This window comes from Dromiciops gliroides, chromosome 3 (assembly GCF_019393635.1).
Source record: "Dromiciops gliroides isolate mDroGli1 chromosome 3, mDroGli1.pri, whole genome shotgun sequence".
Lineage (NCBI taxonomy): Eukaryota > Metazoa > Chordata > Mammalia > Microbiotheria > Microbiotheriidae > Dromiciops > Dromiciops gliroides.
The window spans coordinates 5,074,522-5,101,783 of NC_057863.1; the positions used below are offsets into that span (position 1 = coordinate 5,074,522).

Below are 27,262 nucleotides of genomic sequence, written 5' to 3' on the forward strand. Positions count from 1 at the left end.
TGCACAATGTTGTCTCAGTTCTGCTCACTTCAGGATACATCAGTTCATGCAAGTCTTTTCAGGCCTTTCTGACATCATCCTGATTGTCATTTCTCATAGCACAATAATATTCCAACAGCATCATATACCACTGTGTTTAGCCATTTCCCAATTGATGGACATTTCTTTGATTTCCAATTCTTAGTCATCACAAAAACAGCTGCTAGAAATATTTTTGAACAAATAGCTCTTTTTCTCTTTTTTTGGATGATTGCCAACCTTTTGAGGAATGTTGTAAAGGTATTCTGCTTTTCAGGAGGAAGGAAGAAAGGGGGGGAAACAAATTTATTAAGCTCCTACTTTGTACCAGGTACCATGCCAAGTGCTTTATAAGTATTATCTTATTTGATTCAACCCAAGGAGGAAGGTGTTGTTATGATCTACATTTTACTGGTGAGGTAATTGAGACACAATTTTAATGATTCACTCAGGTCATACAGCTAGGAAGTGTTCAAGGCATTATTTGAACTTGGGTCTCCCTGACTCTGGGTCTATATCTCTATCCACTGTGCCCTCTGGCTATCTAGAACAAGTTAACCTCTAAAAACCTTATGGACACCGAAGCTATGACCCCTCATAACTTCTTGTGCCTGACTCATCTTCCTTAGTTTCAGAATGAAGTTAATGATGGGGAAAAGAATCCAGAGGAATAAATAATTAACAGTAGAAAACCACTCTGAAAATATACGGCTCCTGTGATTTCTTAATGAAATAGATTATCTTATAGAATACAAGAAGTAACACATCCTGTTAGTAAAGATTTTTGAGTTAGAGAAAATACAACTCTTCTCATTCAGTAGAAGTGAGGGGTTTGGGTTATCAGAAGTATCTATCTCTTTATCTCCCTATCTATCCATCCATCTATCCATACATTCATCATCTACTCATCATCTATCTGTCTATCTATCTATCCATCCATCTATCCATCCATCCATCCATCCATCCATCCATCCATCCATCCATCCATCCATCCATCCATCTATCTATCTATCATTCTATGTATTTTACATACCCAAGTAGCTTTGGACTTACCGAAATGCAGAAGTGATTTTCAGTATCTGTTTAAATAACAATTGTTATCTGATTCCCCCCACACCCCATCTTAAACCTTGAGATATGATGCATTGGTTATGTATCGATTCAAAGTCATCATAGTCCCATAGAACTGGCAAACCAAAGTCAGCTACATGAAGGATTTTTAAAAAACCAAAAACTGTTTACAGTGAATTTGATTCCATGAGGCAGTGATCAATCCATTGTGGGGTTAGAGGAGAATTGATCAGAATTTGATGTAGGTGCTCAAAGAAGAGCAGTTTCAACACTTCTCAGTATCCAGAGAGTAGTATTCAGATTTATGTGAGAAAGTATGTCCTTTTGCCTCCATTTGGCCCAGAGGTGCCATATTGGAGAGGGGTGGGGTAGATGATGGAAGGTATGTTCCTTCTTTGAGTTCCCTTCCAGGTTTTCAGCTTATTCCTTCCAAATATCTTTTGCTACTGTTTATATTTCAGTTTTCCCATAAAAGCTGCCTAGTCTTTCTGCTCAGTTGGCCAGCCATGAATGGGAATAGAAGGCCCTGCTTTGTTGAAGACAGAGGGTCCTCAGCAAGCCAGTCTGTTCTTGTCTTACTCTAAACTCAGGGACAAACTCTATTAGTTAAAGTAAAATAACTTTCTTTGCTGAATTTGGGCAAGTCTTTAATTGATAACATCCATATGGTGTCACCAGTTGGTTTTAAACCCCCACTCATATGCACCAAAATGAATTGTCTCACTTTTGGCAAATATATATTTTAACAAAACTATTGTCAGAGAACACTGTGGACCATTCCACTAATTCTCATTCATATCAAGCTGCTACAACAGAGAGTGGTCATTGAAAGCTGGGGGATTTCTCCTCCTTGTTTGTCTATGGAGTGCCCTGAATCTCCCATCACAGATGCCCGTTCTTAACTTGATCTTCTTCTAAGCAGCTGTGAAACTAATTCTGTAATTCTCTTACCCCAACTGCCAGCTTAACATTCATCTGGTTCATATTGCCTAGACAGTCGGTATCTACACAGCTCCTAGCCTAAGCAGTCTCACATGCAAAGTTCATCTTGCTTTCCTTCTATGCAAATTTACCCTTTCCCCCAGGCAAACTCTTGCATCTGAATGGTGACTGATGGTCCCCACCAGAATGACAGCTTTTGGAGGACAGGGATTTTATTTACTGATGTTCAAATACCATAAAATTCCTCATCTAGAAGCTGTAGTCTGGTAGTGTTGCTTGATCATTTCAAGTCATGTCCAATTCTTCATGACCCTATTTGGGATTTTCTTAGCAAGGATACTGGAGTGGTTTGCCATTTCCTTCTCCAGCTCATGTTGTAAATGAGGTAATTGAGACAAAGAGGGTAAGTGACTTGCCCAGGGTCACACACCTAGAATCAATCAGATTGTATTGTGTACAGTAGGTGCTTCATCAATGCTTATTGAATAATTGTTGTTGGATTCAGTTTTACATTCCAAATATCCTTTTCATATGTTCTAAAAGACACTAGAGTCTCTCTCTCTCTCTCTCTCTCTCTCTCTCTCTCTCTCTCTCTCTCTCTGTGTGTGTGTGTGTGTGTGTGTGTGTGTGTGTGTGTATTCCTAGAATCTCAGAATTGGATGAACTTCTTGAGGCAGGTAAATGATGCAGTGGATGGAGAGTTAGGTTTGGAAGCAAATAAACATGACCTCAAATCCTGACTCATATACTTAGCTTTGTGATCCTGGGCAAGTCAATTAGTCTTTCTCAGCTCAGTTTTCTCCTCTGTAAAGTGAGAGAGATCTTGATTGTCTCAAAGGACCTTTCAAGATATAAATCTATAATCCTATAAACATTTTTCCCCTAACCCTTGGCTCAAGTAGAATGTTTATTGTCTTCAAGGCACATCCAGCATCCACTTGAAGACCCCCAGCAGGGAGTGTCTCAGCACCTCCTGAGGAATTCCATTCTATTTTTGTACTGCTCTAAATGTTAGACAATTCTGCCATATTGTAATGAGCTGAAATTTTCCTCTATCTGTCTTCCACTCTTGACTCTAGTTCTGTCCGCTGGGTCCAAGTAGAATCAGTGTAATCCTTGCTTTCATATTGGCCTCTAACACTTGAAAACAGCTCTTCTACAACCTTTTTTCCCTTTTCCTCAAGTCTCATCAAAGCTAAGCATTCTCATTTCATGTAACTGATCCTCATATGACATGGTCAGGCTACAGACCTGGTAAACCTCCTGAGTGTGTGTTCAAGCTTGTTAAAGTCCTTCATGTGCCATGCCCAGAACGGAACACACCACTTGCCCGTGTGATCTGGCTGCAGAACACTCCTCTAGGTAGTCTAGCAAATGAGTTTGCACTCTCTTGCAGATGGCTCTCAGCATTATGTCTCTGCTTGATAAAGGATGAGGAGAATCCATATGTGATCTTGCTGTATTTGTTGTTTGCATTTATATGTGACATAGGAGACATCCTTGTTCTAAAAGAATCCAAAATGTATCCTCATGAAACCAGAGAACAATTCTAGGGACTTTGGAACAACTGCGTGTCAGGGAAGGTGAGACAGCAGAGACTTTCTCTCATGCTCTGCTCCAATCTCGGAATTAGAAGGGGCCTCAGGCTACATATGTAGCTGTTAAGAAAAGATACATTGTCCCATTGAAACCCAGCCTATTCTATTGATACCTACTTCTTATATGGATCCCCTTTTCTCTCTAGGACTGAAGCCTAGATTGGCTTCTTTACTGTTTCTACCCACTGTTCCTGGTTCCCTCTTATAAGGTAATGTGCATAGGGGAGAATCTATTTCACTTTCATGCCTCTCTCTCTCTCTCTCTCTCTCTCTCTCTCTCTCTCTCTCTCTCTCTCTCTCTCTCTCTCTCTCTCTCTCTCTCTCTCTCTCTCTCCTTTCCTTCATCCTCAGCCCAGCATGTTTTCATTCTTTCATCTCACTGGCCTAAACATCTACATTTCTTTGAATTCTTCACCATTTTTATCACTCTCCCCCAGGCACCCAGGCTCCTCAACACCTGCCCTACATTGTGGTTCCTAGAACTTCAGATGTAGTTTTGACCAGTGTAGAGGACAGAGAGAACACCCTCTCACTGTCTTTTAAATTGGTCATCACAAATGACCTTGGGGGTATCTAAAACTTCAAACTCATATAGATGCACTGGATCTTGGCTTTATATAAAACTAGAAGTCACTTTTGAGGTGATCCAATCGAATCCACTTCTTTTGCAGAGAGAAACAGGCCCTGAGATGAAGAAGTGATTTGGCCAGAATCATATATCTATTGGACAGTTTAGGAGAAATTTGAACTGCGGGCTTCTTGGCTCCTAGTCATTGTTCTTTCCACTACACCATGCTTACCTTAGGTGGCACCTCTTGGTCAAGTAAATCTTGTGTAGCTTCAGGGAAGAATCAAGGATTTGAATTGCTTTGACTTCACTTACCTGTTTTGAGATTGACTAAAAGTAGTTAGCCCAGCAGGTGGTCTGAAGGCAACTCATTTTGCCATTCCCTAATTCCCAGTTCCTTCCCAAATAGAGAAACTGTTAATTGATCCGAACTTGCCCGGTTTAGTGTGTGTGTGTGTGTGTGTGTGTGTGTGTGTGTGTGTTTCCTTTTCTCTCTCCCTTTTGCTACCTCTCTTAGACCTCCAGCCTCTAGTCTAATCACTGTGTTGCACACAGTAGGTGTTCAATCCTGCAGTTGGGCAGCCTGCTTCCCTCTCTTCCCTGCTCCTACCCCCAGCTCACACACCCCTTCTGTGACTGCCCAGGACCCCTTTTCTCCTCAGCAGGTCTTGGGCAGGGGATGTTTTCTCTCCAGTTCGATAAAGGAGGGGACAGAGCAAGCACACACGAACTGCAGTTCCCTAGCTCTGCCTCTGAGAATTTCTCATCCAAACCTCAATCACGTAGGATTGCGTAGAGAGAAGAGGAGAGACAGAAGACACAGAAAGAGAAGGGGGAGGGAGGGCGAGAAGGAGGGAAACACAGGCAGCCGCTGGGGCTGGGGGAGGGGGGAGGAAGACCAATGCCATCAGCCGGAGCCCAGGAAGAAAATGGGCACAGCAGCCCACGCTCGCTCGCTGCCCAGCCGCTCTTGACGGCTGGATTTTAACGCCGTCCCCCCTGCCCCCCTTTTCTTTTTCCCAAGCTGCAAGGAAGAAGTTCAGAAGGCTTTCCCTTTCTCCACCCCCCTCCTTCCCCCACCCCCTCCCCCCCGCACCTCGTAGTCCCAGTCTTTTGCCCCCGCCAGCCTTCTCTGCCTGGAGTTTCCTCTTCGAGACCAGAGCGAGCCCCAGCCAGAGTGAACAGCAGCCTGGAACCCCAGTCCGCGTCGGAGCCCGAGCCAGAGCCGAAGCCGGAGCCGGAACCCGAGTCAGATCTGCCGCGGGCACCCAAGGGTCTGTCGGGCGGACGGGCTAGCCCTTTCTGGGCTCTGAGTAAGCGCTCGCCACTTAGCCTCTAGTGAGCTGGGCTCCGGCGTGAACTTGACCTCCTGCGCCCACCCGGGGGCGTCGATGGATCCCCCGGAGCTTCCTCTCCGTCCGACACGGGAATGCCCCTTGCGCTGAGCCGCACCAGCACCCAGCGGCTGCGGGGCGGGCTCGGGGCGGCGTCGGCTGCGGGCTCTTGCGGGCTGCGGGGCGGGCTAGCCCCCGGACAGCCTGCGCCCCTTGGGAGCAAGCTCTGGGCAGTCTTCCGGGGCTCAGCTCTCCCCGAGGCTGACGCCAAGGGCCCAGGGGCCAGAAGATGATGTGGTACCGTGCGCTCGGGGAGCTGCCGCGCCTGGCAGCCGCCGTCTCAACCCAGCAGCTGCCGAAGGGCAGGATGATGTGTGCCCGCAGCGGGCAGGTGCCCGGCGCGTCCTCGCCAGCCGCCCCCTCCTCCTCCTCTTCCTCCGCCTGCTTCTGCTGTTCCGGACGCGTGGTACCTTCCTCCCAGGGCCGGGATGGGGGTCGCAGAACTCTCTGAGCGTCCGCGGCCGCCTGCGTCTCGGATCTAACCGCTCGGTCTCCCGGTTGGGCGGACTGTTCTCCGTGTGCAAGCCGGGGCCGCTGCTCTGAACCCGGGGCGAAGGGCTAGGCGCCGCGGGTGGGCCGGCAGGCCGGCAGGCACGGAGCAGGGCCCTCGGGGCGATGCCTTGAAACCTTGGACGCTCCGGAGCCAGGGCCCTCCTCCTTCTGGGCCGGCCGATGGCAGGGAAGCCCCGCTAAAGAGGCCCGGGAGGGGCTGGGCCGCGCTCAGCATCCCGGAGACTGCCCCCGCCAAGCCCGGGCAGAGCTTTTCCTCCTGGGCTGGGGATCAGGGGTCTCCCCTGCCAAGCCCTCCCAGACGCTCATTTCTCGAAGGTACTCCCACTGTGCGGATCTAATCTAGGAGGAGAAAGGGATTTCCCTGCTGCAGACTGGGCTCCCTATCCCCTCCTCCCCGCCCGGTGCCCTCGCCGTGGGGGCGGGCGGGCGGTTCCCGGGGGCGCTAGGCTCCCGGGGATCTCCCTCCCCAAGGTCCCTCCCCTCCTCCCCCTCTCCCTTCTTCCCTTGTCTTCACCGCTCGTGGTGAATCGAGTTTCCCACAGCTTGTGACGCTCCTGGAACTAGCCCCACAGCTGGTAACAGCTGCCACAGCAACACGAAACCTGGTGAAGCACCAGCACCTGGACCCCCTCCCAGCCCCACCCCACCCTGAGCCCTCCAGGTAGCCTTTGCCTTCTAGACGCACGGCTGTCAGGTCTGTTTGGAATAAAACCTAAGTCAATCCGTCCACACAAGCACCGCCGAAGCCCAGAGAGAGGTGGACAATGTGGGTAGCGCTGGCTGACTTAGGGGGAATGGCTCTTTTGGTCTTGCAGAGACCACCAGCGGGGACTTAATCGGCTGGCCGGCTCCCTCTCCTTTCTCAGCTTTGGTGGTTTCTTTTCTACAGGCCCTCACCTTTTACTCACTTTTTAGCCTTTTCATTAATTGATTGATTTTTAGCCAGGGGCACGCACGGCTGCCCGCCCCGCGCCCACCGCTTTGTAGAGTTTTTATATCAAACTCTCCCTTCCTCCCCTTGGCTTGGGGGGCGGAGGTCAGCCGGGACCCCCAGGGAAGGGGTTTGGAGACGGAGCCCTCTTCATATTTCGGACAGCACTTCGGTGTCCAGACACTACAGGGCCGGACCGGACTCCAGGCAAGCTGGGCCAAGACCCTTCCTCAGCCTCACCTCGAAAGCCGAGTCCCTCGGCTCCACGACCTCGGGGCCAGCGTGGGGGAATCTTTGGGCAGTAACTCGGGTTCGGGGTGACCCCGGCTAGCAGAAAGATCACCGTTCTTTCACTGTATCCACTCGGATTGACATTGGTTTTGTTTCCACTACCAAACACTTCGAGATCCCCCCAATTGCCCACGGATTCAGGCTGAATTAGTAGGCTGCTGGGCGTCCCGTTTTCTCTCCTACAGCCGACACAGAGCTTCCTCATTACTGCCTCCCCTTTGCCCAATCGAGGCACTTTCGGGGTCCTGACTGACCTGCCTTGGCTTAGAAGGAAAGGGTGGTAGAAAGAAGTTAAAAGGCATTGGATCCGAAGGGAAGGCGGCCAGCCCTCCTTCCTCTTCCAGCCTAGGAGCCCCCAAGGGGCTGGAGAGAGGCCCCGACGGCTGAGCCGCGATGGCCGCGGCTATAGCCAGCTCGTTGATCCGCCAGAAGCGCCAGGCTAGAGAATCTAACAGCGATCGGGTTTCGGCCTCCAAGCGCCGCTCGAGCCCCAGCAAGGATGGGCGCTCCCTGTGCGAGAGGCATGTCCTCGGGGTGTTCAGCAAGGTGCGTTTCTGCAGTGGCCGGAAGAGGCCCGTGAGGCGGAGACCAGGTCAGTGGCAGCAAGCGAGACCCGCGGCGGGCGTCCCTCCCTCTCCCGACTCCCAGCAGCTTCCTCTTTCTCACCACTCGGGTCCCCAATGAGTCCCTTCCCTCGCCATCCCACCCAGGGGTCAGCAGGCGCCAGCAATAGAGAGCGCTCCAGAGGCCCGGGCCGGGATGCCTTCTTCCCTCACCTTTCCTCATCCCATTTCCTTTCTGAAACTGTCCTCTGATTGCTTCCCTTCCTTGCCTAGTCCCTCCCGACTCTGTCCAACGTCCTGTCAGCTCATTTTCAGGTCTGCCTTTCCACACATTCCCCGTCCTTCTTCAATGTGTCCCTTTTGGCTGTTATCTTCCCACAGTCTTTCCTTTCTCTTAGGTGCTCGTCTCTAGTCCCCCTGCCCTTTGTATTTGAGGGTTTGAAATTGGTTAAGGAGGTGAGGACAGCGTGCCAACAGTGTCAGTCTGTCCCCAGCTATGGGCCTGGTGAGGAAGTCAATTCAGGAGAGACCAAAGCTAGGCACTGTATGAGTTTTTTCCAGCTTCTTGGTTTCCCTTTTCTTAACTTAAATACATTAAATACTATAATGGAGAATGGTGTGTGTGTGTGTGTGTGTGTGTGTGTGTGTGTGTGTGTGTGTGTGTGTGTGATGGGACAAACAAGAGCCTTTACAGCTTATTTTAGACGAGGTTGTACACTACTTACAAGGCGAGCCTTAGGTCCGGGTTTGGGAGAATCAAAACAAACAAAATTCCCGCTCTCTCAATCCTTATTCCCTTATCTGATTGCTTGAGTGTGATTGCATGACTATAAGAATTCATTTCTTCTGCCTGGACTTCTAAGAAGAGGCCAAAATAGAGTCTACTGTCTTCGAAAAAGATGGTCGGGGACAAAAAAAAAAAAAAAAAAAAAAAACTTGGCTGGTTAGTTTAACTTTTTGCGGCCCCGTCCCCCCCCCCCCCCCCCCCCCCCGCAAAACACTTGGATGAGGCAAATACTTGAATGGAGGTGTCACTTTAAGAAAGTCTAGCAAAGTTAGCTTAAGTTTTAGGTGAGAGATTTTAAAGTACTAACATTATTGCCCAAAGTAAGGCAAGTGGAGGATTAAGTTATTATTTGTCATGGACATTTAATATCAAATTTAAATAGAACAATCATTCTATCTCTTTTGTGTTAGTGAGAAAACAGGCATCACAAGATTTTATAGCTGGATGAGAATTTAGTGATCACGGAATTAACCCATTGCTATTATGGAAGAGGAAACTGAGTCTCAGAGAAGGGAAGTTACTTGCCACTGGCCATATATATATACATACACACATACATATACATACATACACATACATATATATGTGGTTGTATGTGTATTATGTCATATAATATGTTATATGTATAGTATATATAAATATATATTTAAAAAAATTAAAAAGTGAATCATGATGTAAAACAAAACCTTGAGAGTCAAAATCTAGTGCCCTTTTACCTGCATCTCACAGCCTGGTATATGTAAACTACTCAACCAAAACAACGCTCTCATCCATTGGTTCCCCAAACCCTGGAATTAATTCTTGAACTGTTCCCATTGTGTGGTTGGTAAGACATTGAATAATTCTACTCCATAGTTAAGGAGTTGAGACAAATTTCAAAACAAAACAAAACAAAAGCACCCCTCTGTTTGACTGGCCTGCCACCCTTTTTGTGCTTTTTCCTTCCAGTGTTCATTGAAAAAGCATCAAGGCTCTGAATTCCCTTGGCTTTATTTCTAACCTGTAGATACATCAATTAAATTATGTGAGTAAAGAAATCACACTTCTTTTGCGGGACTCCCCCTTACACTAAATAGAAATCTCACAGTAAAATAATCCTGAAGCTGGGAGAATGGCATCGTGTCATCGGCTGCTTGCCATGCTTCCATAAGCATCTTCTGACAACAGTGAATTTCAGACCACCTGACCACAGCATCCCTCTCCTCTCACCCGACTCCATGCATGTAGTGTGTATCTTTTCAGAGAGATTCCTGAAGGTTACTCTTCTAGTCGAAGTTTGCCAAACAGTAAGATATTCTGAATATGTCAAAGCTTGTTAAGACATCCCGAGGACTTGTGCAGTATGCTTTCTTCTATAAACCCAGGGATTTAATCTGTTCTCAAACTGGCAAATTTTCTGGTTTAGAGATTGGGTGCTATTCTTAATACTAACAAAGCAAAATAATGAATCTGTTGGTTTGCTGTCAGCAACCATGATTCACATTGCTTGGGGAGAACCTATTTATAGTGAGCCCAAATCTCCAGACTGGCAGCATGGATCACAGTACAAGACAAGGCTTTTTAATTATTTGGGGGGTGGAGAGGGAGGGACGGGAGATAAAACTTGCTACAATTGGGGAATGATCAAATTCAGAATGATTCCATGAAGGGACATCACCCTCCCCACTCTGGCAAACAGTCCTTTTCTGTCTTTCTTCACCTCCAACTTGCCATTCATAAACTTGCCATTTCATCTGGATGAACTATACAAACTGAGTAACAAATGGCACAAGAAGGTTAATGGGAGGGACATGACAACACATTTCTCTAGGATGCTGAAGACTGCTTGGATCTGGGTCTTTTAACTACTAGGAAAAGAAGCCTTCTTAATTCTATTCTGAGTCAAGTGTAGGTGAGGCAAGTGAGGCCACAGTCACCCAGCAGCTGAACCACTGCAGGTGATTTACCCACAGACCGGAGAAGCTCCTTTTGTTCTTGCTCGATATTTTGGCTTTCCCACTTGACCCATCTACGTATAAGATGCCAAGACATAATTATTGCTGAATCTTGGTATATTATATGGATCCCTTTGAGGAAAGATGAAGTGCAGAACTATATAAAACAAAACCAAAGGAATCTGGATGACCATACTCTAAGGTGTCATGTTTTCTTTGTTAATATAAAATAGTAATATTCCTGTTTTCAGATAAATGTTTGTTTGGGGGGATAAGAGAGGGCATTTAGGTGTGCCAGTCATTCGGGCTTTTGAAAGCATCACATTCAATCCTGAACTCTCACATGTACCTTGTTAGATTGTGGGACATTGAACAGAAAGGTAGGAGTGCTTGCGATTAGTTGCCTGTTGAGCTTTATCTCTTTGGGAGGAAGGATTGAGGAACAAAACCTGAGGGCTCCCAAAGTCACTTCCTGAGCCACAAAGTGTCTCTTGGAAACACTTATGTTTGATCATTCATCATCTTATGATTCCACTGGATCTCAGGAGTCTGTGTTTGAGTGGAAAAGGGCTGTTTTAGACATGATATTATTTAAGGAAAACTCATTTAAGGTGAGCCAAGATCTCCACAAAATTAACTGGGAAGTTCGTAGTCTCTTTTGGCCACTACAACAATGACCTTCCCCACTGGTGCATTAATGTTTTCCTTTGGCACAAGGACTAACTAATTTTTTTTTTTCTCCTACTAGTCCTATATTGCTGGTGGGTGAGCAAAGATGACTGAAAGCTAGTATAGAGGTAAGCACATGAATAGTGTCCCAACCTCCAAAACTGGCTAGAAGTGAGGGAGCTACTGAATGGTGTGCTCATCTTACATGTTCAATGGGGGACATTTTCCCAGGAAAATAATATAATTCAAAGTGAAGTAAGTGATAGGTGTGTGTGTCTTTCGTTTACATGCATGTGCCCTCAAGTATACACATGGGTGCCTTAAGCAATGTACGTATATTTTCCCATTAACCTAGCACTTGTGTGTAATTGGTGAAGGATTAATTTAGAGATACTATATGGTGGACAAGATGACTTTGGGGTCCCTTCAGACTCCAAAATTTGGTGACTCAGTATGAGAGAAGATCTACCCAGAAACCAAATAGGCAGAAAAAGTCCAATCAACACCATCACATTTTTCTTCATCTATGGGATCTTTTTTTCTTCTAGATTTTGAAGGATAATCAATCTTTCACTAAAGTGCCTCCCCTCTTTTCATGGTATAAGATGCATATACTAAGCGACAGATCAGAATCATTTTTTTGAGCTCCCCGAATGCTTTGATTTATGATCTGTGCTTTGAAAACTTCAAGGAAGTGAACCTAAATTAAAACTCATTTTGTGAAGTTTCAATGGTCTTATTTGCTTAGGCACTTTCTCTTTCTACTCACACAAATCTTGTTTATCTGAAAAGAATTCTGTGCCCTTCATGCTTTCCTAGGTAAGTCGGCTTTGGATGGTAATCTTCCTGTGCCATATTTTGCTATCAAACAGTCTTTGACATAGAGACTTGAAAACATCACAGACAAAGAGGAGTTGAAGAAGCTAAACACTAGTGAATGGAATCCCACTAGTCATCATCTCATATTGGAAAGGGGAAAGATGTTTCCCAAATGGCTTGAACTCCTAGTCAAGGTAGGGCTTGTAAATAGGCTTCTAGCTCTGGTGAAGTACATTGAGAAATTTGAGTCTAAAATCCCCCTCTTAGAAGTATGAATCATGACTCTAAGCCACAAGATCAGGAACATTAAATGCATTTTGGTTTGACAGTTACCATCAAGAATTCTTTCTCCTCAAAACACCACCAGAGGGTTAAACTGGCATTTTGCATGGATTTTATCAACCCCTTTGTACAGCAGTACATTCCATTCTACAAATTATCTTTTTATTGTAAGCTTGCGTAGTCTCTGTAGCAGCTCCCATGATCCCTCAGTTCTTTTTATCCCTCAGAAATCCCATCAAGCGATACGGGATTAAAACGTTGAAGTTTTAATGAAGTTGATCTTCTTGAAGAGAATTAGAGGACCAATCTGCCAAAATGCTAGCAGTCTCTGAGTTTGGGGGAAGGGCAAGGGAAACTGGGGGAGAAGAACTTCCGCAGCCCAACCATGACTTGCAAAATGAGGGACTCTTTCATCTAGTGACATACAGTCATTGCAAGCCTTCTGGTCATCGAGATCAAATACCCATTGTTGTAGTGTGCTTCTGGATACTTATCTGACTTCCCAAACACAGTTTTCTCTTACACTTTATTTGCTGGTAGTTCAATTGACTTTGTGAACATGATGACATTTATTACTGATCACTGAAGGCAGGGTGTCTGCCAGCCACCCTGGGGAGGGAGGGGCCCACCCTCCCTCAAGCGCCGCACAGCTGTCAGTTTAGCATGATGCAATTTAAAAAGAAAGCAGCACCTCAACAGAGACATGTATGTTCTGATCCATGTGTCCTCCTTGCTTCCCTTCAATATAGCTCGAGGGCTATCATGAAGTCAATACTGGCCATATTCCTGGTGAAGATGGACATCTATTCCCCTATGACTCTACTTGTTGTCCTTGTGACTTTTCAAATGGAAACATCCCCATCTCCATTGCTACCACTTCTTCACCTTCTGTTTCCCTTTCTTAGTCTTTATAAGCTCCTTGAGGTCAGGATCTGCTTCCTTTCTGTATCTGTATCCCTGTGCTGAGCACAGTGCTTGGCACATTTCAAGTACTTAATAAATTATTTTTCTTCATTCATTCTTGCATGGGTTTCTGAAAGACAGTAGCTTCAAGTCAGGCCATTTAAGAATTGTTTGAAGATGCTAGGCTCGTATATTACAGAGAAGGGAAGACTTAGAGAGCACAAGATCATTTCCTCCAAGTGGTTGAAAGGATTATTTGAATTGCATGACCCCAGCTGTTGTGTATCTGTGTGTATATGTGTTTCTCTATGGGTACAAGCGTCTGTGTTGTATGTGTGTGTGTGTGTGTGTGTGTATTTGCAGAGATAGGAATAATAAGTAGATTCTGAAGAGAAGCAAATTTAGGGGATTGGTCTTGGGGAGAGGGGAGACATTCAAAGACCAAAGAAATGAATTGGGATGCCTAATGGATCCATGAGTTCTATGTCACTAGTGCCTTCAGACATGTGTTTGTTTGCAGTGGGTGACCTGGGAGATGCCTCCAATCTTGGATTTGGTGATTCTAGGTTTTATTTACAAAAAGGTGGCTGTGTACTCAAAAGGCCTTGCACAGTACTCTGGGTGTAGAGGGAACTCCCAGTTCTGAATAACTCACCTCAAAGAGGAACAGGCAGTTGGGGAGAGAATGTGGTTGAATGTCCTGGGAGATGCTAAGCCTGGCCACGGCAACCCTGATGCTGTGTGCCTTGATCCCAGGCCTCTGGGGGGTGAGTACACAGAGAAGGCATGTGCGATCACATGGTCATCTAAATAGGCAGTCCCTGCAGACCTGTGTTGTTATGTGTGTGCTTCAGGCCCAGTGTTCCAGGCATGTACTTCCCTCCCTGGATGCAGAGTACCCTAGAGACTTTGGTGGGGAGGTAGCTACCTATGGAGGGAAAGAGACACTTGGGAGCCCTGGGTCCAGAGAGGTACCCATTCTTCAGTTCGAGGTAAACAACTGCTTTAGATGTTTTGAAAGAGGAAGAGAAGAGTGGCAACTTCAACTTCAGTCAGTCCTTGAAGAGGACAGGCTGCTCTTTGTGTGACAGGGAGCCCTATTGGTAAACAGCTGGAGGTCCTGCAGAAGGCTTGTGTGGCGTTCACTAAAAAGATACCTTAGTAGCAAAGCAATAGGTTGATCCTGTGGCAGAGTGTTCATGTTTAAATTCTGGGTTTCCCATAAAAAAGAAAATACATTAAAAGGGTCTCCTGACCTTGATTAACTCCAAAATAAAGAAGAGATCTCTGCTGGAATGGGCTTCTTTTGATGGGTCCTCCTGTGCAGAGTTAATTCAAAGGTTTGAAAAGGTGATGGAGGGGAGGGGGGTTGGGGTTTCAATATTAGGAAATATGAGAATATTTTCTAGGCTGTTGCTGTCTTACTAGAGATTGTGGCATATGAGGCCCTTTCCTCCTGACAAAATCCAGCATGAGTCTTGTTGGCTCGTGAGCATAGGCCTCACCACTGGCAGGGGCAGGGAACATTCAATGTTTATTCCAACTCTCTTCACCCATGGGGCTTCTTCAGAAGTGTAGCATTAACAAAGGAATCAGTCTGGATGTGACTTGGCTGTTGTTTGTGATCAGATCTCTGACTTGGGGAGTCCTCTCTTCTTTCCAACTCCAAGTCAAGTGCCCCCTTGTACATAAAGCCTTTGCTGACTCCCCAGCCACTAAGCCCTTACCCCCAGCTACTTGACATTTACCTACTTTGAAATTATGTCTATGCATTCTCTTTACATGCTTTTCCTGAATTTAGTTACAGATTGGCCTCTCGAATCCCCCATTAGAAAGGATACTCCTCTCAGAGAAGAGACACTTCATCCTTGTCCTTGTATTCCTAGAGGCCCACACAGGACTAATCAAATCATCACCAACATTTATAAAATACCTGCTATGTGCCAGGCACTGTGCTAAGGGAGGGGGGGTACAAAAGAGGCAAAAGACAGTTGCTGCCCTCAAGAAGTTTCCAATCAAACAGGGGCCATACCATACAAAGAACTTCTGCTTGGTTGACTCAAATAAGTACCCGACTTAAATACTCCAATATTTGTAGCACCCATCCCTGAGAATCTCTGGAAGACAGAAGAGAGAGCCCTGGTCTGAGACAGGAGCCAAGTCAGGACCCCCAATATTCATTCCCCAAGTAACAAAGGCAGCAACTAGGAATTCCAACACTTCCCATTCTTGAAGCCATGACCTCAGAGGTAAGAGTTCAAGTAATAACTGAGCCTGCCTGGGAAAGTTCTGAGGACAGCGGCGGAAGCAGGGTCTAGTCTCTTGCTCCATCTTTACCTTGATGGTTATGACAGGCAACCTCTGCTTCCTGATTTCAGAGCCAGACCCGGCTTTTTTTCCCCATCCCTATCTGAGCAAAGCATTGGCAGGAATCTCCTTGCTCCCTGTGGAAGCAGGGCAGGCAAACCCGCTCCAGTCTTCACATCATAACAAGCTACAATAAGAGCTGCCTTTCTCCTAGACAAACCCATCAATCCTGGCTTTTCTTTCCATTTTACCGTGGGTGGTAATCAACACATCTTTGTTTCAAGTGTTCAGTACAATTTCTTTAACTCCTAGCTCCTGTCTCTCCCTGGGCTTTGGTCTTCCTCAGGGAATTCTGAATCCTCTCTTCTGCCTCACATCTCTTTCCCCTTTGGTTCCCAGGTTATTATCCCAGCTCTGACTTCACTTTCCTCCCTATAAAATCCGGACCCAATTCAATGGAAGCATTAGCCTCTAGCTTTGATTTCCTTGTCCATTTGTCCTATTACTTCCTCTTAGCAGATGCCAGTCCTGGATTACTCCTGCTCTCTGCCTCCTCTGCTCTTTTACACCAGTGGAGAGAGTCACATAACCATGTTGACTGAATGCACTCTAAATATGTTATGTAATATCCACTGGGCCCCTCACACCAATACGTTTAGTTCTCTTAGATTTAAGACTATTGATTTTTTAAAACATCACCTTCATTTCACACTCCACCTTCCCTACGCAATGCCCTCCTTGTCCCAAGTGAGTCATCTCTTGTAAAGAAGAAAGAGGGAGGATGGAAAGAGAAAGAGACAGAGACAGTAAGAGAGAGATAGATGCAGTGAGAGACATACAGAGACAGACACAAAGAGAGAAAAATTCAGCAAAGTTAGCCAATACACCAACCAAATATGAAAGTATATTTGACAATCCATACTTATAAGCCCTTACTTCTGCAAAGAAGGGATGGTTCGCTCTCTCACTTCTGAGAACGTTTGATCATTATAATTAGGTGTTAGTTTATTTTGTTTTATTCTATTTAGATTGTTGTAATCATTGTGTTTATATTGTTTTCCTGCTTCTGTTTGCTTCACTGTGCATCCATTCATTTAAGTCTCCTCATATTTCTCTGATTTTTCACAAGAAAATATGAATAAATTATGTTTATGTTTTCTTGTGGTACAATATTTTATGATATCCATATATAATGATTTATTTACCAAATTCTCAGATGATGAGAATCTATTTTTTCTAATCATCACTCCCACTAAAAGCTCTGTCATGTATATTTTGGGCTATGTGGGACCCTTCTTACCATCATTCTCTTCCTTGGAGTATACAATTAGAATTTCTGAATAAAAAGGCATGGGAAGTTAATCACATTTTAAACCTGATTCCAAATTACTAACTATTTTCCAGCTTTACCAGCACTCTATTCTTGTGCCTATCTTTTTGTACCCCTCCAGCATAGACTGTTCCCCTCTTTTGTCATCTCTCCTATTTTGGTAGGTGTGAGGTAAAACTCCAGAGTTATCTTGCTTTGCATTTCCATTATGATTAGTGCCATGGAAAATTCTTTCAAGTCATTGCTAATAGATTATATTTGATTTTTTGAGAACTATTTCTTAATATCCTACTATATTCTCTCATTTGTAGATAAGTGACTTGAGGAAAGAGATGTTTTTGGCTTTTTCTTTTAATTCCCATCACTTAAGGTGATGGCTAGCACATAAAAAAGTGTTTAATACTTTTCTTTTTTCTTTTTTAAATAAAAATGTTTTATTATTTTCCAGTTACATGTAGAAAGAGTTTTCAAGATTTGTTTATATAAGATTTTCAATTTCAAATTTTTCTCCCTCCCTCCCCTCTCTCCCCCCTCCCCTACATATAGGTTATATATACATAATAACATTAAACATATTTCTGCATTACTCATGTTATATGAGAAGGATCGGAGCACAAAGGCAAAACCTGAAATCAGAAAACCAACAGCATCAAAAACAAAAGAAATAGTATGGTCCAATAAGCATCCATATTCCACAGTTCCTTTTTTTCCCCCCTGGATTTGGAGAGCCTTTTCCATCATGAGTCCTTTGGAACATTCTTGTTCCGTTGGATTGGTTAGAAGAATCTAATCTATCACAGTTGATCAACCCATAACGTTGATGATACTGTGTATAATGTTCTTGTAGTTCTGCTCATCTCACTCATCATCAGTTCATGCACGTCCTTCCAGGTTTCTCTGAACTCCACCTGCTCATCATTTCTTACAGCACAATAGAATTCCATTACATTCATATACCACAACTTGTTCAGCCATTCCCCAATTGATGGACATCTCCTTAATTTCCAATTCCTTGCCATCACAAAAACAGCAGATATAAGTATTTTTGTACATGTGGGTCCTTTTCCCTTTTTTATGATCTCTTTGGGAAAAAGACCCAAGAGTGGTATTGCTGGGTCAAAGGGTATGCACAGCTTTATAGCTCTTTGGGCATAATTCCAAATTGCTATCCAGAATGGTTGGATCAGTTCACAGCTCCACCAACAATGCATTACTGTTCTAATTTTCCCACAGCTTCTCCAACATTTATTATTTTCCTTTTTAGTCATATTAGCCAATCTGATAGGTGTAAGGTGGTACCTTAGAGTTATTTTAATTTGCATCTCTCTAATCAATAGTGATTTAGAACATTTTTTCATATGGGAATAGATAGCTTTGATTTCTTCATCAGAAAACTGCCTGTTCATATCCTTTGACCATTTCTCAGTTGGGGAATGACTTGGATTGATATAAATTTGATTTAGTTCCCTATATATTTTAGAAATGAGGCCTTTATCAGAGGTACTGGCCATGAAGATTATTTCCCAGCTATCTGCATCCCTTCTAATTTTGGATGTATTGCTTCTGTTTGGACAAAAACTTTTTAATTTAATGTAATCAAAGTCATTCATTTTGCATTTCATAATATTCTCTATCTCTTGTTTGGTCATAAACTGCTCTCCTTTCCAAAGATCTAAAAGGTAGACTATTCCTTTTTCTCCTCATTTACCTGTGGTATCACCTCTTATGCCTAAATCATGTACCCATTTTGAACTTATATTAGTATAAATTGTCAGGTGTTCACCTGTGCCTAATTTCTGTCATACTATCTTCCAGTTTTCCCAGAAGTTTTTGTCAAATACTGAATTCCTATCCCAGAAGCTGGAGTCTTTGGGTTTATCAAACAGTACATTACTAGTGTCATTTACTACTGTGTCTCCTGTGCTTAGCCTATTTCATTGGTCCTCCACTCTTTTTCTTAGCCAGTACCATATAGTTTTGATGACTGCCGCTTTATAGTAGAGGTCTAGATTTGGTAAAGCTAACCCACCTTCCTGTGCATTTTTTTCATTATTTCCCTTGATATTCTTGACTTTTTGTTTTTCCAGATGAATTTTGTTATTATTTTTTCTAGCTCTATAAAATAATTTTAGGTAGTCTGATTGGCGTGGCGCTGAATAAGTACATTAATTTTGGTAGAATTGTCATTTTTATTATATTAGCTCAGCCTATCCATGGGCAATTGATATCTTTCCAATTTTTTAGATCTGATTTGATTTGTTTGAAAAGTGTTTTGTAATTGTGTTCATAGAGTTCCTGGGTTTGTCTTGCTAAGTAGACTCCCAAATATTTTATATTATCTACCATTACTTTAAATGGAATTTCTCTTTCTATCTCTTGCTGCTGGACTTTGTTGGTCATGTATAGAAATGCTGACGATTTATGTGGATTTATTTTATATCCTACTACTTTGCTAAAGTTGTTAATTGTTTCCAGTAATTTTTGAGTTGATTCTCTAGGATTCTCTATGTATACCATCATATCATCTGCAGAGTGATAGTTTTGTTTCCTCCTTGCCTATTCTAATTCCTTTAATTCCTTTTTCTTCTCTGATTGCTAAAGCTAACATTTCTAGTAAAATATTAAATAATAGAGGTGATAATGGACATCCCTGTTTCACCCCTGATCTTTTGGGGAAGGCCTCTAACTTATCTCCATTACATATAATGCTTGCTGATGGTTTTAGGTAGATACTGCTTATTATTTGAAGGAAAGCTCCACCTATTCCTAAACTCTCTAGTGTTTATATTAGGATTGGGTGCTGTATTTTGTCTAAAGCTTTCTCTGCATCTATTGAGATAATCATATGATTTTGGTTAGTTTTCTTATTGACATAGTTGATTATGTTGATAGTTTTCCTAATGTTGAACCAGCCCTACATTCCTGGTATAAATCCCACCTGGTCATATTGTATTATCCTGGTGATCACTTGCTGTAATCTCCTTGCTAATATCTTATTTAAGATTTTAGCATCAATATTCATTAGAAAAATTGGTCTATAATTTTCTTTCTCTGTTTTGGCTCTGCCTGGTTTTGGTATCACCACCATATTTGTGTCCTAAAACAAATTTAGGAGAACTCCTTCTTCACCTATTTTTCCAAATAATTTGTATAATATTGGAATTAATTGTTCTTTAAATGTTTGGTAGAATTCACCTGTAAATCCATCTGGCCCTGGGGATTTTTTCTTAGGGAGTTCATTAATGACATGTTCAATATCTTTTTCTAATATGGGCTTATTTAAGGAATTTATTTCCTCTTCAGCTAACCTGGGTAGTTTGTATTTTTGTAAATATTTATCCATTTCATTTAGATTATTAAATTTATTGGCATACATTTGGGAAAAAGAGTTCTTAATTATTGCTTTAATTTCCACTTCATTGGTGGTTAGATCACCCTTTTCATTTTTGATACTGGTAATTTGATTTTCTTCTTTCTTATTTTTTTAATCAAATTAACCAGTGGGTTATCTATTTTATTGTTTTTTTCATAAAACCAGCTCTTTGTTTTATTGATTAATTTTATAGTTTTCTTGCTTTCAATTTTATTAATTTCTCCTTTAATTTTCAGGATTTCTAATTTAGTATTTAATTGGGGATTTCTAATTTGTTCTTTTTCTAGCTTTTTAAGTTGCATGCCCAATTCATTGATCTCTTTCTCTTTTTTATTCCTGTAAGCAGTTAGAGCTATAAAATGTCCCCTAAGCACTGCTTTGGCTGGGTCCCATAGATTTTGGTATATTGTCTCATTATTGTCATTCTCTTGGATAAAGTTATTGATTGTTTCTATGATTTGTTGTTTGACCCACTCATTCTTTAGAATGAAATTATTTATTTTCCAATTGATTTTCTGTCTACCTTTCCATGGCTCTTTATTACATGTAATTTTTATTGCATCATGATCTGAAAAGGATGCATTTACTATTTCTGCCTTTCTATATTTGACTATGATGTTTTTGTGCCCTAATACATGGTCAATTTTTAAAAATGTGCCATGTACTGCTGAGGAAAAAAATGTATTTTCCTTTCTATCCCCATTCAGTTTTCTCCAGACATCTATCATGTCTAACTTTTCTAGCATTCTATTCACCTCTTTCACTTCTTTCTTATTTATTTTGTGGCTAGATTTATCTAATTGTGAGATGGGAATATTCAGATCCCCCACTAATATAGTATTACTATTTCCTCTTGTAACTCATTTAACTTCTACTCTAAGAATTTGGATGCTATACCACTTGGTGGATACGTGTTCAATATTGATATTACTTCATTATCTATAGTACCTTTTAGCAAGATGTAGTTTCCTTCCTTATCTCTTTTAATTAGATCTATTTTTGCCTTTGCTTTGTCTGAGATAAGGATTGCTACCCCAGATTTTTTTACTTTAGCTGATGCATAATATATTCTGCTCCAGCCTTTTACCTTTATTCTGTGTGTATCTCTCTTCTTCAAATGTATTTCTTGTAAACAGCATATTGTAGGATTCTGGTTTTTAATCCACTCTGCAATTTGCTTCTGTTTTATGGGAGAGTTCATCCCATTCACATTCACAGTTAAAATTATTGACTGCTTATTTCCCTCCATCTTCTTTTCCCCTTTGTACTCTTTTTCCCCTTTCTTTCCCCCTATTCCACTTGATCAGTGTTTTGCTTCTGACCACTGCCTCCCTCAATCTGTCCTCCCTTTTATCAGTTGCCCTTCTTTTTCTTGCCCATTTTCCCCACTTTTGCCCTCCCTTCTATCAATACCACCCTTTTCCCCCTTCTGCTTTTGTTTCCTTAAATAGTAAGCTAAATTTCTTTATTGAAATGGGAGTGTATTTTATTCCCTCCCTGAACCAAGTCTGATGAGAGTAAGGTTGCAAAAATGCCCACCCCTCCCTTCTTTTCCTCTGTTGTAATGGGTTCTTTTTGTGCCTCTTCTTTTGATATAATTAACCCCATTCCACCTCTCCCTTCCTCTCCTTCCCCTAGTCTTCTTTTATTCTGCCCCTTAAGTTTATTTATATCGTCACATCAAAGTTGATTTAATAACAATACCTTTACAGAGATACAGATCCCAAGAGCTAAAAGTATTATCCTCCCTCATATGGACTCAAGCAGTTTCACATAATTGAACAACCATTTCCCCCCCCTTGTTTACCTCTTTATATTTCTCTAGATTCTTGTATTTGGAGATCAAATTTTCTGTTCATTTCTGGTCTTTTTCTCAGGAAGCCTTGGAAGTCTCCTACTTCATTGAATGTCCATCTTTTCCTCTGAAAGAGAATGCTCAGCTTTTCTGGGTAGTTGATCCTAGGTTGTAATCCAAGCTCTTTTGCCTTCCTGTATATCATATTCCAAGCCCTGTGATCCTTTAATGTTGAAGCTGCCAGGTCCTGTGCAATCCTGACTGTGGCTCCATGGTATTTAAATGGTTTCTTTCTGGCTGCTTGGAGTATTTTCTCCTTCACCTGATAATTCTGTAGATTGGCTACTATATTCCTTGAAGTGTTCCTTTTGGGGTCTCTTTCAGGAGGTGTTCAGTGGATTCTTTCAATGATGATTTTATCCTCTCATTCTACAATTTCAGGGCAGTTCTCCATAATAATTTCCTGGAATATGGTGTCTAGACTCTTTTCTTGATCATGGCTTTCAGATAGTCCAATAATTCTCAGATTATCTCTCCTGGACCTATTTTCCAGGTCAGTTGTTTTTCCAATGAGGTATTTCACATTTTCGTTTATTTTTTTCAGTCTCTTGATTCTGCTTGTCAGATTCTTGTTGTCTCATGGAGTTATCCACTTCCATCTGCTCAATTTTCATTTTTAAGGCCTTATTTTGCACTTCTTTTTCTGTTTGGCTAATTTTTTCTCTCATTCGGCCAATTGTATTTTTTAAGGAATTGTTTTCCTCAGTCATTTTTTGTGCTTCTTTTTGCAGTGTAACCCTCATTTCTCTTATTTCTTTTTCCATTTTTTCTTCTACCTCTCTTATTTGATTTTTTAAAGCCTTTTTGAGCTCTTCAAAGATGGCTTTTTTGTCTTGAGACAAGATCATCTTCCTTCTTGAGTCTTCCCTTGAGTCAAACACTTCTGTGTTTGAATTTTGGTCTTCCCTTTCACCATAGAAGTTGTCAATATTGGGTAAGCGTCTTTTTTTGTTTGTTTCTCGCTCATTTTCTAGGCTATTTTAAAACTTATCAAGTTGAAATCTGCTCCTGGGGCACAGGGTTCACAGTTGTAGGCTTCTTACTGCTCTCAGCTGCCCCACTCTCAGCTTCCCTACTCTTAGCTGCCCCACTCTCAGCTGTGTCAAGTTACAACAGTGTTGAGCTGCCATTGAGTGGAGCTTTGCTGAGGGGATCTGCCAGCTGAGACTATTGGTGCTAGGCCACACTGAACTGAACTTTAATGAGGTGAGCTGCCCTCCCCTTTTACCCCATGTGAGACAGACCTTTTCTGAAGTATTCTAAATTTTCATACCTAGCAGGATTTTGTCTCTCTTTTTGTACGTTCTGTAGTTCCAGAATCTGTTTAGAGGCTTGGTTTAATGTTGTTTTTGAGGGAAATATGGGAAAGCTCAGGAACGATCCTAGTTTCTCCCTGCCATCTTGGCTCCCAATTAATACTTTTCAATTGGTGGTTTGATATACTTTGTCCAATACACATTATTTTCCTTCCCTCAGGCACTGCTTCAGTCAAACTGACCTTCACACTAGCCCTCTTACTTCACAGTACATCTTCCATCTTTGTGCTTTTAAAATGGTTATCCTCTATGACTAGAATTCCTTTGCTCTGCCTCTTTGAATCCTTTGGTTCCTTCAGAACTCAGCTGGACTTCCACCTTCTACATGACACTTCCTAATGTCTCAGCTGCTAGTATTCTCTTCTCAAATTATTTTTATATATTTATACACAGATATTTTTATGTTTATATTTATATGTGTGCATCTTGGCTTCCCTGATAGTATGCAAAAAACTTGAAGGCAGGAATTCTTTCATCCTGATGTTTTCTGTACCCACTATCTAGTCTAGTGCCTTTTGTATAATAGGCACATGATAGATGTTGATTGATTGATGCTTTGGCCAGGGATCCATTGGAATTATTGGTTTTGTGCAACCCAAGGCAGATCACTGACTACTCTGGACTTCATGTGCAATCATTTTTTTTTAAATAACAAATACCATATGATGGAAACAATTATTTTATTCCATAAATTACAAATAAAATGAGGGGGTTGGGGATGAATAACTGATAAGATCCCTTTCAAATACAAATCTGTCATCCTAGTTCTATATAGATCATGATGTTTCTTCACACATTAAAATCAACAACAACAACAAAAAACAATCTGTATCTTTTTTTCTTAGATACTTTGACTAAAGATGAATGAATGAAAAGCATGCACTAAGTAGGTATAATGAGCCAGTATAATGCTAAGTTTTTAGGAAATAAATATAAAAATGAGCCAGTTCCTCCTTTCAAGGAGCTTACATTCTAACAAAAGGAGTTGTTACATATAGGGAAATGGTGTTCTGTGAAGGGAATTTTGGTCTGAGAAATCACAGGAATGGCAAGTTAACACATAGCTGAGCCTATTGACATAAGGAAGAAGAAATGACAATACTAGCTGGATTACAATACTAAAAGTAAGAGGTATAAGGAAAATAGAAAGCAGAGGTAGGCAGTTGGCATACCTTTGCGGGCCTTTGTGCTCATAAGGCCAATAGCCAGATGAGCAGATGGGATGGAAAGATGAAATGTAAAGCATGGTCTGGTCTGGTAAGGTACAGATGAATAATTGTGTTTATACTTACTCATTTTCCAGTACAATTGGGTTTCAGGAAGGAATTTCAAAGTTGAGTATATGTGTGTCCCCAAAGGTAGGCAGCATGGAGTCTGGAGGGCTACTGTGAAGAATGCCACTGCATGTGGCACAGTGGTGAACACAGTGGCCATGTATTAAGTGCAGGATACTGCAGCACACATCAAATGTGGTTTTGTCTAGGGCTGCTGGCTTCAATGGACCTTTTGTTTTCTTCCCAAACAGAACCTGTCATTTGATCAGTTTAGGGAGTTACTTCAGTATCAAAATAGCATGTTTTATGCAACTCATGTTCTTAGTGAGTCACCTGGGGTACTGGGAGGCTAAACAAGCTTCTGGCCCACCTCTACCTGGATCACAGGCACCTCTTCATCCATAATACTTCATGGCCTCTCTTCACAGAAATCTGATAGCAGCCCAGAAATCCCACTAATTGACCAATTTATTTAATTGGGGGTTGTTCCTAGGATTCCTGTGCTTTGATGAAAATACTTGTAGTGACTGCCTTATTTTCTCACCTCCCATTCATGTTTCTGCCTATTTAAAGCTGGGTTTTGCCCTCATCAGTCAACTGTTACTGCTCTTCACAAATTTACCATTGATCTCTTAATTTCCAAATTCAATAGTCTTCTTTCAGAACTCATCTTTTTTGACTTTCACAGCATTCAACATCATTGATCATCCCAACTTCTTATATACCTCTCCTCTGTGTTTTCATTGCAATGTTTTCCTGAGCTTTGTTGTACTCCTTGTCTGGTGACTACCCAGTATCCCTTGATCCATAATCATTCATGTTCCTACACCTTTATATTAATGTTGTACTTTATATTAGTATTTAATTCTTGCCCCTCCTCTGTTCTCTCCTTTTGCTCTCATTTGGTGATTTAATCTTCAGGTGGGGGGTTGACTATCATCTCTATGGAGCTGACTTCCAGAAATAAATGTGCAACTCCAGGATGTTACATGTCCATTCTAACTTCACCAACTTCCATTTGGACACTTCTTTTTTGTTTTGTTTTGTTTTGTTTTTGTTTTTGTTTTTGTTTTTTTGCTGAGGCAATTGGGGTTAAGTGAATTGCCCAGGGTCACACAGCTAGTAAGTGTTAAGTGTCTGAGGATGAATTTGAACTCAGGTCCTCCTGAATCCAGGGCCAGTGCTCGATCCACTGTGCCACCTAGCTGCCCTTCATTTGGACATTTCTAACTGAATGTTCTGTAGACATATCAAACTCAACTTGTACAATATAATATCTTTATGTCCAAATCTTCCCATTTTACTGACTTCTCTCTTGATTTGCAGGGCACTGACCTCCTTAAAATCTATACACGGAATATTTTTGGTGTCCTTGACTATTCCCTCTTCCTCATTGCCATATTTTATCTGTTGTCACATCCTGTGTACTCAATTTCCATTTTATTTATCTCCTCTCTTGCTTTCGCTCTACTCACATGACCCTCATCCTAGTTCTGATCCATATTACTGTCATCTAGGCTATTAAAATTAACCTCAGTCATTTTCCTTCCATTGGTGTCTCCCTACTCTGGTACATCCTCCATTCAGCTGTCAAACTGATCTTCTAATAGCCCAGGTCTGACTATGACACTGCCTTGCTCAAAAATATTCTTCTTGCCTCCAAAATAAAATATAAAGTCCACTCTTTGGCTGTGGAAGCCCTTCATAAACTGCCTCTTATTCCAGGCTGACTGCAGTGGTGTCTGCTCTCTACAACCCTGCCACACTATTGACCTGCTCTTCTTCATATATGACATGCTATGTCCTGTTTCTAAGTCTTTAATGTAATGTTCCTCACATTCTCCTCACTTCACCTTATTCTTAACTTACTTCAAGGCTCAGTAACTTACTATAGTCTGTCTCTTCTCTCCCAATTGCTGGTTCCTTCTCCCATTCTGAAAATTCCTTCATATTGACTTTACCAATATCTTTGCATTTTCTTCTCTGTGTACCTGTAGTTTTCCTTCAATTGGATATAAGCTCACTGTTGGTAGGGAATGTCTAGTTTTTGTCTTTTTATCAAAACAGCATCAGGCAAATATTAGGCAATTAATAAAGGAATTTTTAATAAATGAATCTAATTGAAACATGTTTAATTACTTAAAGTACTGTAAATTATACTGTAAGCAATCTATTGTGGGCTTGCTGAAATTTAAGATTAAAAGGAAGATTAGAAAGGGGGTGAAAAAGAAAAATGGGGGAAAAGCTGATAGTTTTGTTTATTTTTGTTTTGTTTTAAAGAAGAGACATTCTTATTTCTAATAATGATATAATGGAAATTTTTCGCCTCTGGGTTGTCATTCTAGAAAATGTTGCTGGTCACAGATGTTACTGGAGACTCCACAAGTAGCCTGAATTAAATAATGCCTTCTATTATTGAGCATTAAGGAAAAAAGTCAAATGATTCCCCAAAGGAGGGCCCCCAAGGCAAAAACAATACAAAATAAACAAAGAAAAACTGGCAGCCAAACCAGTTTCTCCTTGG

The 27,262-nt window shown here is 42.1% G+C and overlaps 1 protein-coding gene across 4 annotated transcripts in view; it reads left to right on the forward strand.

The window, feature by feature from the left end:
* FGF12 (fibroblast growth factor 12) overlaps window positions 1-27,262 on the forward strand; it is a 591,423-nt gene that overhangs the window by 327,928 nt on the left and 236,233 nt on the right. The window contains exon 1 of one of the 4 annotated variants that reach the window (XM_043992657.1): window positions 6,021-7,918. The exons of the other annotated variants lie outside the window; for them this stretch is intronic. Within the exon in view, the coding sequence (XP_043848592.1) occupies window positions 7,720-7,918 (199 nt within the window). The 5' untranslated portion in view covers window positions 6,021-7,719. Of the gene's footprint in view, window positions 1-6,020; window positions 7,919-27,262 lie in introns of those variants that run through there. 4 annotated transcript variants of the gene reach the window in all.